This window comes from Grammomys surdaster, unplaced genomic scaffold, assembly GCF_004785775.1.
Source record: "Grammomys surdaster isolate TR1022 unplaced genomic scaffold, NIH_TR_1.0 135, whole genome shotgun sequence".
In the NCBI taxonomy this organism is placed as follows: Eukaryota; Metazoa; Chordata; class Mammalia; order Rodentia; family Muridae; genus Grammomys; species Grammomys surdaster.
Genome location: NW_021604593.1, coordinates 4,340,835 through 4,356,097, shown reverse-complemented (window position 1 = coordinate 4,356,097; position 15,263 = coordinate 4,340,835). Strand labels below are relative to the sequence as shown.

General features: G+C 41.3%; 1 protein-coding gene across 1 annotated transcript; it reads left to right on the top strand.

Annotated features, from left to right (window-relative positions):
- Positions 1-1,567: 1,567 nt before the first annotated feature.
- Positions 1,568-7,120, top strand: Tslp (thymic stromal lymphopoietin). The gene is made up of 5 exons (XM_028762710.1): positions 1,568-1,619; positions 3,593-3,729; positions 4,489-4,530; positions 5,085-5,219; positions 7,019-7,120. The coding sequence occupies exons 1-5, from the start codon at positions 1,568-1,570 to the stop codon at positions 7,118-7,120; spliced, it is 468 nt and encodes a 155-aa protein (XP_028618543.1).
- Positions 7,121-15,263: the final 8,143 nt, after the last annotated feature.

Sequence of the window (15,263 nt, the reverse complement as noted above, 5' to 3'; positions counted from 1 at the left end):
GAGGAGAGGAGAGGAGAGGAGAGGAGAGGAGAGGAGAGGAGAGGAGAAGAGAAGTAAATATGATGTAATTGAACACCATTAAAGAGAAACCCAAAATAAATACAGCTTCAAAGGTAGTAGGATGAAACAGAAGTGGGAGAAATGTAAAATAGGACGAGCACTGTACACATAGGGTGAGCACTGCACAGATAGTGTGAACATTGCACAGATAGGATGAGCACTGCACAGATAGGGTGAGCACTGTACAAATGGGGCAAGCACTGTACAGATAGAGTAAGCACTGTACAGATAGTATAAGCACTGTACAAGTGGGGCGAGCACTGTACAGCTAGAATGAGCACTGTACAAATGGGGCAAGCACTGCACAACTCAAACCAATATCTGAGAAGGCGAGAGTGTGGTAGGAGTCCTGCAAATCAAAGGAAAAAATGAACAGGCTACACAGGCTGATCCCCTGAGGGAATGTGGCATCTCTCCTGTAGTTCCCCCTACCCTGGAATATGCATGACACTCCACTACAGCTCTACTAAAGACACTTCCTTCTCCTTCCTTCATATTAGAATCCCACACTTGCTTTAGTATAACCAGTGACATAAGAAGGTTCCACATAGGGGAGACAAAGATGCAAAAATCCTAAAAGGGTTCTGTGTTACTGGGCTCAGGATTCAATTCATTTGAACCCCAGTCTGTGCTAGCACATTTAAAAGTTGTCTTTCCTAAAGAAGCCTTGGTTTCTACATCTCTGTGATCAGAATCCCTTAACAAGGTTTGGAAGAGACAAGTTCAGGAAAATTTCAGAGTGTATTACCTTAGAATACTGTTGGAGGGAAGCCTGGGTAAATAAAGGAGACAAGGTTAGAAAGAAGGCTTGAAGTCAACATGGGAGTGATGAGTGAAAATCTCAAAGTAACTGAGTCTACCAAAATGTTTTGAGGGGGAAAAGTCAATATAATTGAAATGACCTAAGATGTCACATCATAACCAGTAAGGAAGCTGGATGTCATGGGGATATATAGGTGATGTGCTTGGCAAAGAGATGCCTTCTAAAAAAAATCCCTGAAAATAAATAAATTATAAAAAAAATAAAATTAAAAAAAATAAAAAATAAAAATAACTCATGTACAAAAAAAGAAATCCCTGAAGGAGGCGCCCTGCCTGCCTCAGATCTACCTACACGTACATAGATTGTGTGTGTATGCTTTAAAGGAGAACCCAAAAATGTCAGGTAGGCTGGGTGCACCCCCATGGGTATCAAGCCAACTTTACTGGGAAAAACAGGTTGCCGTCCAACATTCTTGCCCCCATCAGCAATTATTCCTGGCCACTGCAGCAAACAAATCTACCCAAAAGTTCCAGGCAGAGAAGCAATATACTTGAAGTGACCTTAAAGACCACACGCTTGCCAGTAAAGAAGTAGGCTCCCTACAGGGGAAGGCAAGTGAGTGAAGGTGGCAAAATCAGCCACCATTTCCTTTCCTTTGTCCCTTGGAACTATCCCAACTCAGTGACCACATCTGGATCTCTAGATGGCTTCTGCCTGTGCAATAGCTAGCTGCTGATCAGAATCATGTCTGATGTCACACCAGATGAATCAGGCTTTGGCATCTTCCCATATCACTGTAAGAATTAGTGATGGGATGATGCCAAGACCCAGACATGGTATCATAACTTGAATTTAAAACTTGCAGGGCTCTAGAAAAGTCCGTCTTTAAAGTCATCAGTGAAGCAGAAGCTTTCTGAGCCCCCTGCCGCTGCCACTACAATCTTTTATTCCTCACCCTAATGCCAGAGTCCAGCTGTACTGCTCCAGCTGTTGAAGGCCTTCTGGGAAAAGTTCACCTCTGACTTCAGTCTGTGTGTTTCCCGAATGGAATCGTTTACCAATCCCAGTGCTCCTTCTCTGGCTCAGCATGGTCTGTGACATTTTCAGGGACTCACGTGGAGCACCCAACATCATTGCTCTGAGCAATGACTCCTAGGAACTTCCCAAAGACAAGATTGATTCAGGCTTTGACATGTAAAAGAGTGGGGGGTGAACTGGGTGTCAGGAGGGCCTGGGGCAGCTGGCTGAGCTCCAGGAGAGTAGGGGTTCATCGCAACAGCTGGGTCCTGTTGGTCTTTCTTCCCTGCTCCCGGTACTGGCGCTGCTCCAGTCTCAAAGCTGTGAGACATCCTCTCAGACGCTCTCCCCGACTCATTTGGCTGTTCTTGTCTTGGACTCCCTTTGCTGGATCTACAAGGGTTTAAAGTACAAATCTGGACCCGTCATCTAGCTCCTTCCTCCATCCCTGACATTGGTGCCACTGGGATGTACGCCTGGGGCCACCCAAAGTTTTCCTGGCTGAGAGTCTGAGATGACGCAGTTTAACAGGTCAGAAGCTGTTCCTCCTCCAGGAGGAGAGCATGCTGGACAGGTCTCCAGTAGCTTATACCTGCAACAGCACCATGCACCTTACCAGCCCCCACTACCTCTGGTAGGGCATCTTCACTCCACCAAGACCTAGATAATGAGTTTTGAGGGAGGCTGGATGCTTGACTTTATGGTTTTAAAAATGTTAATAATGTTTAGAATTGGATAGAAGAGTCTTGAATCCATGAAGTGCCCCTTCATACACCCACCACTACCATACTATCACCACCACCATCACCACCTCCACCACCATCACCACCACCATTACCACCATCACCACCACCACTTTTCTTTATCAAGCTTAGACACTCACCCTGATTCTGAGTTTTTGAAGATGAGATTAATTGGACCTTGTCTCATATATTTCAATTTTTCCTTGTTCCTGTTCTCAATATTCTGGATACAACTGCCCCATTCCAGTGTAATGCCTTCAGTAAAAGTTACTTTACCTCAAGGCTCCACTCATTCTACAAAATCTGTCATACAGGAACACTGAGTTTCTTGGTAGCCATGAAGAGAGAAAGTGCCAGTTCAAACTGGATAAAGGAGATGGTCAGGGTGTGCAAGATGGAACAGCATCAGTAGCAAACCCCTAGAGCGACTGCAGGTGTTAGAAGGTGTTTTTCCCAAGCAGAAAAGATCAGTCATAGAAACTGCCCAGTAGGAGAAAGATGTCAAAATGATGACTGGGTATCCATCTCTAAAAGCATATCTAAACATGTAGCAACAGAAAGAAAGAGAGAGAGAGAGAGAGAGAGAGAGAGAGAGAGAGAGAGAGAGAGAGAGAGGGGTGAGGGAAATTCCTGGTGATATTGCTAATGTTAAAATTACATAGATTTGGCTAGCCTTATTTCTTTTCTTTTACATCATCAATTTAGATTTCTATAAAGAAAGAATGACATCAAAGAAAATCATTGGCCTAGAAGAAAAGAGCCCGTAGGCGTTTAGGTGTTATATATATGGAGGCAGAGAACACTGGAGCATCAGGGAGACTCCAAGCTCAGGCAACAGCATGGGTGAATATGGGCTGTTCAGGGAGGGACTAGGAAGGGAGCTGAGGGCTGACACCTGAGCACAGTCCTTGCACATCTGGAGGCTCTCCATGCTTGGAGGGACAGTTCTACACAAAATAGAGTTGGGACTATGTTTCAGTGAACATTTTCTTACTGTGTGTCTTTCTAGTTCTTTTCAGGTACCTCTTCATCTTACAAGTGGTACGGCTGGTGCTAACTTACAACTTTTCTAACTGTAACTTCGAGGAGATTCTGGAAATATATCGTGCAACAATTTTTCATGACCTGGTTGGAGATTTGAATGAGGTAAGTGAAAAGACATTTTGAGATATATATATATATATATATATATATATATATATATATATATATATATGTTCCTATTCTCATGAAAAAAAGTAGGGACAAATATCATACAAAGCCCAATTCAACTCTGTAAGAAAGGGAAATAATTTGGAAAAAACTATCCCCAAACTTTCTTAGATGTGGCACTTTAAATACCTTGGCATGTAAAATGTGTATCCACATGGCTTTTACAAAGCAAGAAGAGGCTGGAAATGGATATGGATATTGGTCTACTCCTTGCTACAGAATGGAAATCCTTGTAAAATAAGAACTCAGGAGCAGGGCAGTTAAGACATGGAGCTGTGTTTCATAGCCTTCTAGTGTTCTAGATATTTCAGAATACTGTTATGAGACATGGCAGACTTTAATTTTAAAAAATATATAATAGTAACTATTTCTTTGAAAATGCACATTATTAGGTACAATGTGAGAGAGAGGCAGATATGAATGACTATAAAGCAGATATAGACATCCAAAGAATAGTTCTTTGCTGCAAGTGGGTTTTAAGTTCCAGGTGCAGGGATCCCTGCTTGAGTGGGGCTAGGCTTCCCTCTGAGAACCTAGAAAAAGCAGAAAACTGAATGTTTCACCACCTTGTCCATCATATAGGGTCAAAATCACTCGGTGGAACCTAAACTACTCAGAGAACCCTGGAAGCAAAGGGCTGAGGGATGATTTTCCCTCCGACTCAGATCTTTATCCTAATTTGCTTTCTTCCAGATCGTGACCAAGTTCGACCAAATGGAGGACTGTGACATCAAGGTGAGTAAAAAGCTCAATAGCGCTAGTTTTCCCTGGGGTGGTCCGCATCCGGGAAGGGAGCTGGAGAAGAGCCCCAGGCGGCAGCTGAGCTCCAAAATGTGCCGGCTGCTAAGCCGAAAGAAAGCATCTGGGCTGCTCAGTCTAGGACGCCACTTCTCCAGTTTAGGAGAAAGTCTCTGCGGAGCAACTTGCAGTAGGCATCCCCTTCTGCCCGAGGAAGAAAGACCGATGGGAAACCTGGAGGAACGAAGTCGAAACACCACTTCCCTGGGTCCCGGGGCATCTGCTGTCAGCACTGGTTCTTCACAACCACCTCAAAGGAAGGGCGGAGCTAGCATGGGTGGAAGCCCTTCCAGTAGGCGCTCTCGGCTACTCTTGCCAGGCACCTCCCTCCTGTGGGTTGATCCTCTTCTCACCCGGACTCTGGATTCTGACTCCAGACACCTTCCTGGTGTCCTTCCCTCCTATCCCCATCCTCTCCCTGCCCGTTTCATTCCATTTTTAATTTCTGGCGTATTTTTTTTTGCTCCCTGAACTCTGCCGCTTGTGAGCAGCCAGATTGTCTTCTGAAAATCGAATACCATACTCTCAATCCTATCCCTGGCTGCCCATCACTCCCCGAGAAAGCATTCGCCTTGAAAACGAAAGAGGCCCTCATTCACCACTGCCCAGGCTACTCTGAAACTGAGGTAAGCCCAAAGCATCAAATGCCTGCCTTTGCAATGAATGAGTGGGGAGAAAGAAGCCCTAAATAAAGCTAGGGCTTTAAGTGCAGTGTTGTTTTTGTTTTGGTTTGGTTTGGTTTGGTTTGATCTTATTGGTTCAGGAGCAAATGAGCCAGGTTGTGGTTGTCAGTCAGTCGAGCTAACCTTGACTAAGTCACCCAAACACAATCTACCTTCAGAGTTCTACACTTTTGTTGTTTTTAGTCTGAGTTTTGATTGTAAATCTGAGTCAGTGTTTCAAGGTGTGATCAGTGAGCCTTCTATGTTACCAGATTGTCCTCCTAGCTCCTGAAACACGAAAGTTCAAAAGACTAAATTCCAAGACACACAAACCAGACCTCCAAAATTCCTGGGTTTGATGCCCCTTAAATGCTCACTGTTCATTGGCTGTGTAAACATCACTTTATAGTAGTGTGCTTTTCCTTAACTTTCACATGCATCTCACTCCTATTCCACCTCACTGTTTGTGTGGATGGAAAAGCAATCTCTTTTCATAAGGCATCTGTGTACACAGTTAGACATGAATAAGTGAAGAATTGAAAGTACTAACTCCAGAGTGCCTGACTTTGAGCACTAGTCCTATAACTGCGGAGATTTAGATAAAGTACTTAGTGCTTAGGTAAAAATAAGACGACAGTGTGGCATCCTAGGCAGGGCTATTGTGGGAGTCAAATGAGTCACCACACTTGAAAGCACTTGGAGCCGTGCCTGGCACACAATACTTAACATCTATTTCACTTGGCAAGTGAAGTAGAATATTTGTCTTCCTTATGACATGCTTAAAAAAACAGACATATGTTTATGTGTGCATGCATATAAGTATATGTAGATACACGTGTAAACGTGTTACCTTAGTGAACTTTGTCTTATTTCTATGCAAATGTAGATAAGACTGTCGTGTTTTGGAGCTTCCTAGAGTTCAGTCAGGCTGTAAATGAAGTCATTTGGGCTGAGCTTGCAGGAGAAAAGCAGTAGTAGGCAGCCATATGAGAAACCAGCTGGACTCTCTGCCTTCTTTTCATGGAGACCCTAACAAATCTGCAGATAGGCACAATATAACGTATCACTGTAACCAGGGCCCAGGAGACAGATGATTAAACTTGTAGACTTTGTGTGAAACGGGGAGAATCTGGAGGAATTTATCTTACACCTTCCCGGCCCAAAGATGAAGCTGGAGGGGACTGGAAGATTACTGCTTAACTTGGGAAGTTCTATGCCTGGGGGGTTCCTTTGAAGAAGTGTACCAGAATCCTCTTCAGAGTAGCATGGTGAACGTGTGAGCCAGGAAACTTTACTTTCAAAGAACGGACTGAGTTTGTTGAATGATACGTACTGAGGCAAGAAAGACAGCTTGTGCCTCTGGGAACTTATCAACGAGATCATGAAACTGTAATTTCATTCTTTAATTTAATTATGCAATAGACATCCAATGTTTCTGATGTAGAAAACGCTGCACTCAGTGTTATGGGGAATACCCATGATGCAATAGCAGTGAGAGCCAAGTGAAATGACACCTACTTTGAAGTCCTTGCAGAGTTTCAGAAGGAACTGTCTGACTGAGCCTTAGCAGAGGCTTTATGGAGGAGGTGCTTCCAGAGGCAGGGCTCTCCTCTGGAGAGGCACATGCAATCATACAGTGACCAAGTATTTGGGGAATTTCTTGGGAAAGGGAAATGAACAGAAGCATAATAAGCTGCCACTCAGCCAGTTGATATAGATGGGGGAAAAAAACCTAATGTTGACTATTCCCTCCTATTCCACAGAGAAACAGTACTCAGGAAATGACACAAGAAGTCAAAATCGTCTGCCTGAATCAAACCTCACAAATTCTAGGATTGTGGCTGTCCTTCAATCAATCTCCATGACAAAATTAACTTCCAGTTTACACTACGAAGATATATATCTTGCTTTTAGTATATATAATACTAAGGGTGTCACATTTAAAAGAACACTAATGTTTATTCTTTAATTACAAAAGGGATTCTTAACTTATTTTTTGGCATATCGCTGTTGTTTAGTTTAGATGCTTTAAAATGGGAAATGAGCATTACCCCTTTAATGGAAATATCTGTACTGTTAATGACCGGCTTCGGAGCAGTCTTTCTCACCTCCCCTGAAGAAGGGAATTGAAAGTAGAAAAATGTTGAAACCAATGACAGCATCTAAACTCCATTTAAAAGGCAAGAATTTTTCTACCTGTAATGATTCTTCTAACATTACTATGCTAAGATTTTACTAAAGAAGAAAATGATGAAGGAAAGTGTTCAGGCAGTCACTGCCATGATGAAGCGGTCTGAAAGAAGCTTGTGGAATCTGAAACTGCTATGATCATATTGTAAATCCAGCTGTAAAAGGGATCAGACCACCACAGCAGGATGCACAAGCAGATCTGCAAGTGCCTTGCACAGCTACAAGATACGTATTTAAAGTTGTACATAATGAATTTCTAATTTATTTTGTGAGCACTTTTGAAAATATACATGTTGCTTTGTAACGAATACATTTCTGAATAAAATATTTCTCAAGTTCATTTCTTATAAATGGTATTTGAAATTTGGTTAAGCAATTTTCATGCGTACTTTTCTAAGGGACATCAAATCATGATTTTTTACATCTTTACTGCCACTCAAGCCAACATCCCATGGGCCACACTTCCTTTTATCTGGTATGGACACCCTCTGAAGGAGAAAAGGTCTTCATGGGTAGCTGCCTCTTGGACAAATGACTGGAGTGCATATTCTTTTAAATATTTGTACCAGTCACTTCTTCCCCGTGAATCTTTTTTGTCTCATAATAGATAAAACAGGCAAAAGTGAACAATGAGTGTTAAATTCATCCCTGCACACCTCTTGGAAAATGCCCTCCCTCTTACCCTCAGGGTCCCTCAGAATCTTCTGAGCATTGCTAGCTAAGGCAACATTGGCTTCAGAGCTCAGGCCAAGTATGGGTATTTGTAAACAGCTTAACCCCAACTCACACAGTCTGAGAAGAGATGTTCACCTGAATACCATTTTGAAGGTTAGAATTAACCCAGTAGTGAAAAGAAAAGCCGAATGTCCCCAAACCTGTCTTACTTGTCAACAAGGAGCTAACAATAAGCATTGAGTAAATATTTTAAAAGTGCCTACTGTGAGCCAAGTTTTCTGAGGTGAAGATAACTCCTGTTGTTGAGGACAGCACTGCCAAACACATTCCTTGAGAAAACTACAACTAGAGTGAGGGGGAAACATCTGGATAACGAGAGGGACTAGTGTTCGTTGCTCACCGCAAGCCAGGGAAATGACCTGTCCTTACCAGGCAGAATGGAAAATTTGTAACCCATTAGGCTATAAGTAGGGTACTGTGCTGGCTAGTCTGATGTCAACTTGACACAAACTAGAGTCATCAGAGAGGAGGTAACCTCAGCTGAGAAAATGCCTCTATAATATTCAGCTGAATATATAAGCCTCTATATATTCAGCTTTTCTTAATTAGTGATCAATATGGGAAGGGTCAAGCCACTGTGGATGGGCCCATCCCTGGGGTGGCTGAGAAAGCGGGCTGAGCAAGCTATGGGAAGCAAGCAGCACCTCGTCATGGCCTCATATTAGCTCCTGCCTTCAGGCTCCTGCTCTGCTTGAGTTTCTGTCCTTACTTTCTTTGATGATGCACAGTGATGTGAAAATGTAAGCCAAATAATCCCTTTCACCCCCAACTTGCTTTTTGATCATGGTATTTCATCCCAGCCATAGAAACCCCAAGATAGGTGCTTTAAAAACATCTTACCTTTGCATGGAAGCATATTTATCCCAAGACTAATGGCTGCAACAATCTAACCTAATGAATTAAAAAATAATCCTTAAAAGAATCCGTTCCTAAGTAACTTAGCTGTGTTCCACAACAAACCACAAGGGTGCTTATGAAGTAAAGAATGTCTCATACACAGGCAAATATATCTACTCAAAGGTACATAAATATATACAAAGATACACGTTCATCATTAAAATAAATCTTTAGAGAATGAAAGAAAAAGAAAACAAAAGGAGAGAGAGAGAGAGAGAGAGAGAGAAGTAAGAGGAGGGGATCTTGTGGACAGAAGATCTGTAAGAAGTATTGTGCCCTGTTAGGGAAGGTGGCACACCCATTATCTGGAGACAGAAGGCAGGCAAATCATTATGAAGATCAGCTTCATCTACACAGTGAGTTCCAGGCCAGCCAAGCTATACAGTAGGAGCATGTCTCAAAAATAAGGAGGAAAATATGGTCCTGTAAAATAAAAAGTACCACTAACTCAAAACTACCATAGAAGGTAGAATTAATAAGTGGAACATTAAATTAATTATTATGATATTGAGAATAAGCAAAAGAAACTTATTCTAAGTACTACCATTTCCTTTACAGATTCCATTTAATCTTAGTGAGAAACTAAATGCAAAAGCTCAGGCCCTATGGGAGCTGGGAAATTCCTAACAGCTGAACAGTTTCTATTATAAGGAAACAGTTGTCCAAGTCCAAACATCTCAGGGACAACTTCTCCATCTTGCTAATAGGATCAAACCAAACTCAGGTTTCCAGGCCCAGGAACCGACTTCTATCCCGATTGATGGAAACGCCCTTGCTCAACTCCTTATGTCAAAATGTGATTGGACCATGCTACAGTCCGCCCCACTTCTTCTCGCCTCACGTTTTTATTTCATCTTTTAAATATGCTGCAGTGTCCCTTCAGAGTTGCAGCTCAGCTCCCAAGTCTGTTCTTTGGCCCTAACTAGTAGATGCTTGATTACAATAAATTTTTGTCATCTGTATGGTGTTTGAGTTATGTTAGATTTAAGCAGACTCCCCAAACAATAACTCTGTCAAGATGTTTAAGAAACAGAGAAGATCCAAGATTCAGATTCTACATATAAAAATTACAATGTTTAAAATAAATACACAGTAAATAGTTTTAACTGGAGGCTGGGCCTTAAAATATTAGAATTAGGCCAATATCCACCCAAATGCTGCAGCCTGCATGCTTCCCAGGAGGTCTGCAGTGATCAAAGACACAGGGGAAAATTTCACCCAACTACCCATGCCAGCTGGGACATCTACACAGCCCAGCTGACATGGGACCTACACCCAAAGTCCCCTCCCCTACATCTCACCCTTCCCACCCACCCTACCCCTCCAAGCTCCACCTTCCTTCCAGCTCACTTCCTCACCCAGGCCAGATCAGTGGCCTGGCTGATACTTGCCCAAACCCTGCAACCTGAGAGCCTCCTAGGAGATCGACAGCAACTGAGCACAGGAGGTCTGCAGTAACCAGGGACAAAGGAGGCCTGCTCTAACCAGAGACACAGGAGGCCTACTCTAACCAGAGACACAGGAGGGCTGCTCTAACCAGGAACACAGGAGGCCTACACTAACCAGAGACAACACTGCCTGCTTCCGAGGAGACCAGCTCTAACTCAGGTCACAGAGCTTTACCTGCCTCCAAGGAGGCCGGTTCTAGTCAAAGACACCCAGGCCAGTTAATACCAGAGTGAATCATACGGCCAGAGGCAAGTGCAAAATCATAAGTGACAGAACCCAAAACAATTTGGCAACATGAGAACCCAGTTCTGGCACCACAGTAAGCCCTGGCTACCCTAAAACATGAGAAAAGCAAGATAATGACTTAAAATCCCATCACATGAAGATGTTAGAGTCCTTTAAGGAGGATAAGGGGGATATAAAGGAATATTTAAGGGATTAAAGATATACAGGAGCCGGGCGGTGGTGGCGCATGCCTTTAATCCCAGCACTTGGGAGGCAGAGGCAGGCGGATCTCTGAGTTCAAGAGCTCGAGGCTAGCCTGGTCTACAGAGTGAGTTCCAGGACAGCCAGGGCTACACAGAGAAACCCTGTCTCGAAACAAAACAAAACAAAACAGATATACAGGAAAACACAGGCAAACAGGTAAACGCCCTTAAAGAAGAAACAAATAAATTCTTAAAGAAATACAGAAAAATAAGTGACAGAAATGAACAAAATGGTCTAAAAATGGAAATAGAAACAAAAAAATTATACAAAGGGAGGCAACCCTGAAGATGGACAACTTAGGAAAGAGATCAAGAGCTACAGATGCAAGAATCATCAATAGAATAAAAGAGATAGAAGAGAGAATCTCGAAAGTAGAAGATGCCATAGAAAATATTGACACGTCAGTCAAAGAAAATACAAAGTATAAAAAGCTCTTAACCCAAAACATCCAGAAAATTCAGGACACAATGAAAAGATCAAACCTGAGAATAACAGGAATAGAAGAGGGTGAAGAATTCCAGCTCAAAAGGGCAAGAAAACATCTTCAACAAAATTATAGAAGAAAATGTCCCTGATCTAAAGAAAGACCATAAATGTAGAATAAGCCTACAGCACAACCAATAGATTGGACCAGAAAAGAAAATCCAGTCACATAGTAAGGAAAACACTAAATGCACAGAGGAAAAGAAAGAATATTAAAAGCTGTAAGGGAGAATAGTTAATAACATATTAAGGCAACCCTATCAGAATTACACAAGACTTCTCAACAAAGACTCTAAAAAACAGAAGATCCTGGACAGATGTCATCCAGACCCTAAGAGAACACAAATGCCAGCCCAGGATACTATACCCAGCAAAACTATCAATCATGATAGATGGAGAAACCAAGATATTCCATGACTGACAAAGTGAAATTTAAACAATATCTTTTTACAAATCCAGCCCTATAGAGGATACTAGAAGAAAATCTCCAATACAAGGAGGGTAACTAGACCCTAGAAAACATAGGAAACTAAACAGTTCTCAACGAATGTAAAAGAAGAGAATCATACACACATAATACCACCAGCAACAAAAATAACAGGAACTGACAATCATCTGCCTTTAATATCTCTAAACATCAATGAACTCAATTGCCCAATAAAAAGACACAGGATAACAGACTGAATACATGAATAGGATCCAACATTTTAATGTATATAAGAAACACACCTCAGTGATAAAACAGACACTACCTCAGAGTAAAGGGCTGGAAAAAGTTTTTAAGCAAATGGTCCCAAGAAATGAGCTGGAGTTGCCATTCTAATAACCAGTAAAATATACTTTCAACCAAAAGTTATCAAACAAGATGGGGAAGGACACTTCATATTCATCAAAGGAAAAATTCACCAAGAGGAAGTCTGAATCCTGAACATCTATGCCCCAAATGCAAGGGTACCACATTGTAAAGGCTATTCCTGTTGTCAACTTGACTATATCTAGAATGAACTAAAGTCCAGAATTGGAAGGTTCACCTGTAATTCAGATATTGAGGCTGGGAGATACAAGTTTCTGACTTGGATCTTGGCATGGAGATCTTGAGGCATAATGGCTATGAATCTCAGGAGACTAAGCAAGGAGATCTCTGAGTTCAAGGTCATCTTGGACAAAGCAAGTCCCAGATCCAGGTGTGGTGGTACACACCTTTAATCTGGGCCACACCTTCTGCTGGAGATCTCCATAGGTGTTGGGAGCTGACTTCTAGCAGAAAGTGTCTATCATCTTTGCAGCCATCTCGAGCCATATACCCTGACGAGAGACTTGCTTTTCAACAGCCCACAACAGCTGAGCATACTCTGATAAACATCTTATTTTTCTCACATATCTTGTTTTGTTGTTTAGTGCCCCCAGCTGCAAGGCGCACGTGGTAAAGTGTCTTCAGCTGTTTTCCCCTGCTTATATATACCCATTATTTCCTTTCAATAAACAGGAGTTGAACAGACTCTCTGTCTTGTCTTCATTCTTCATGTCTCTTGCCCCTCCATCCCACTCTCTCTCGTACTAGATAGACCCTGACCCGCAGACCGGAGCACCAGCTCGGGCCAGGACACATAGGGACATTAGAAGAAGGAAGATTTGCTCTTCTTCACCTTCTTGCCTTGTGGGACTGAACAACTATTGGATCCTTAGACTTCAATTCACAGCTGATCATTGTTGGGGAGCTGGACTACAGATTGTAAGTCATCATTACAAATTCCCTTACTATATAGAGACTTCCCATAAGTTCTGTGACTCTAGAAAACCTCTAGTACACACATTCATAAAAGAAACTATACTAAAGCTCAAAACACACATTGAACCTCACACAATAATAGAGGGAGACTTCATCACCCCAATCTCACCAACGAACAGATCATGAAACAGAAACCAAACAGAGACACAGTGAAACTAAAAGAAGTGATGAACCAAATGTATTTAACAGATATCTACAGAACATTTCACTCCCAAACAAGAGAATATACCTTCTTCTCAGCACCTCATGGAACCTTCTCCAAAACTGACCATATAATAGGACATAAAACAAGCCTCAACAGATACAAGAAGTTTGGAATAATCCCATACATTCTATCAGATCACCACAGACTAAGGCTAGACTTCAATAACAACAAAAACAACAGAAAGCCTACATACTCATGGAAACTGAACAACTCTCTGTTCAATGATAATTTGGTCAGGGAAAAAGTAAATAAATAAATCAATCAAAGACTTTATATAATTCAATGAAAATGAAGAAACATCATACCCAAACTTATGGGACACAATGAAAGCAATGCTAAGAGAAAAATTCATAGCACTAAGTGTCTCCATAAAGAAATTAGATCCATTACAAGCAACTTAAAAGCACACCAGAAAGCTCTAGAACAGAAAGAGGTAAACACACCCAAGAGGAGTAGGTGGTAGGAAATAGACAAACTCAGAGATGAAATCAGCCAGTTAGAAACAAAGAGAACAACACAGAAAATCAAAAAAACCAAGAGGTTGTTCTTTGAGAAAATCAACAAGATAGATAAATCCTTAGCCAAACTAACTAAAGGACACAGAGATAGTATCTAAATTAACAAAATAAGAAATTAAAAGGGAGACATAACAATAGAATCTGAGGAAATTAAAAAAAATTGTCAAAACCTACTACAAAAGCCTATACTCTACAAAACTAGAAATTTTAGATGAAATGGATGATTTTCTAGACAGATATCATGTACCAAGGTTAAATCAAGATCAGGCAAACTATCTACACAGTCCCATAACCCCTAAGGAAATAGAAATAGTCTTCAAAAACTTCTGAACCAAAAAAAGTTCAGGGCAGGATGATTTTAGTGCAGAATTCTAACAGACCTTCAAAGAAGAGCTAATATCAATACTCCTCAAACTATTCCACAAAATAGAAACAGAAGGAACACTAATTAATTCTATGAGGCCACAATTACTCTGATACCCAAACCACCCAAAGACCCACAAAGAAAGAGAACTTCAGACCAATCTCCCTTATGAATATCAATGCAAAAATATTCAATAAAAATTCTCAAAAACCAAATCCAAGAACATATCAAAACTATCATTCACCATGATCAGGTAGGCTTCATCCCAGGAATGCAGGCATATAAAAAAGTCAATCAATGGAAAACACTATATAAACAAATGCAAGGAAAAAAAACCATGACCATCTCATTAGATGCTGAAAATGCCTTTGACAAAATACACCACCATTTTATGTTAAAAGTCCTGGAGAGATCATGAATTCATGGGACATACCTAAACATAATAAAAGCAAACCAACAGCCAACATCAAAATAAATGGAGAGAAACTTAGAAGCAATCCCACTAAAATCTGAAGAGGACAAGGTTGCCCACTCTCTCCCAATCTATTCAATATAGTACTCAAAGTTCTAGCCAGAGGAATTAGACAACAAAAGGAGATCAAGGGGATACGTATTGGAAAGTAAAAGGTCAAAGTATTACTATTTGCAGATGATATGATCGAGTACATAAGTGACCCCCAAATTCCACCAGAGAACTCCTACAGCTGATAAACAACTTCAGAAAAGTGGTAGGATATAAAATTAACTCAAACAAATCAGAAGCCTTCCTCTATATATACGATAAAAAGCCTGAGAAAGAAATCAGGAAAACAATACCCTTCGCAAATGGCTACAAATATTATAAAATATCTTGATGGAACTGTTACTAAGCAAGTTAAAGATCTGTATG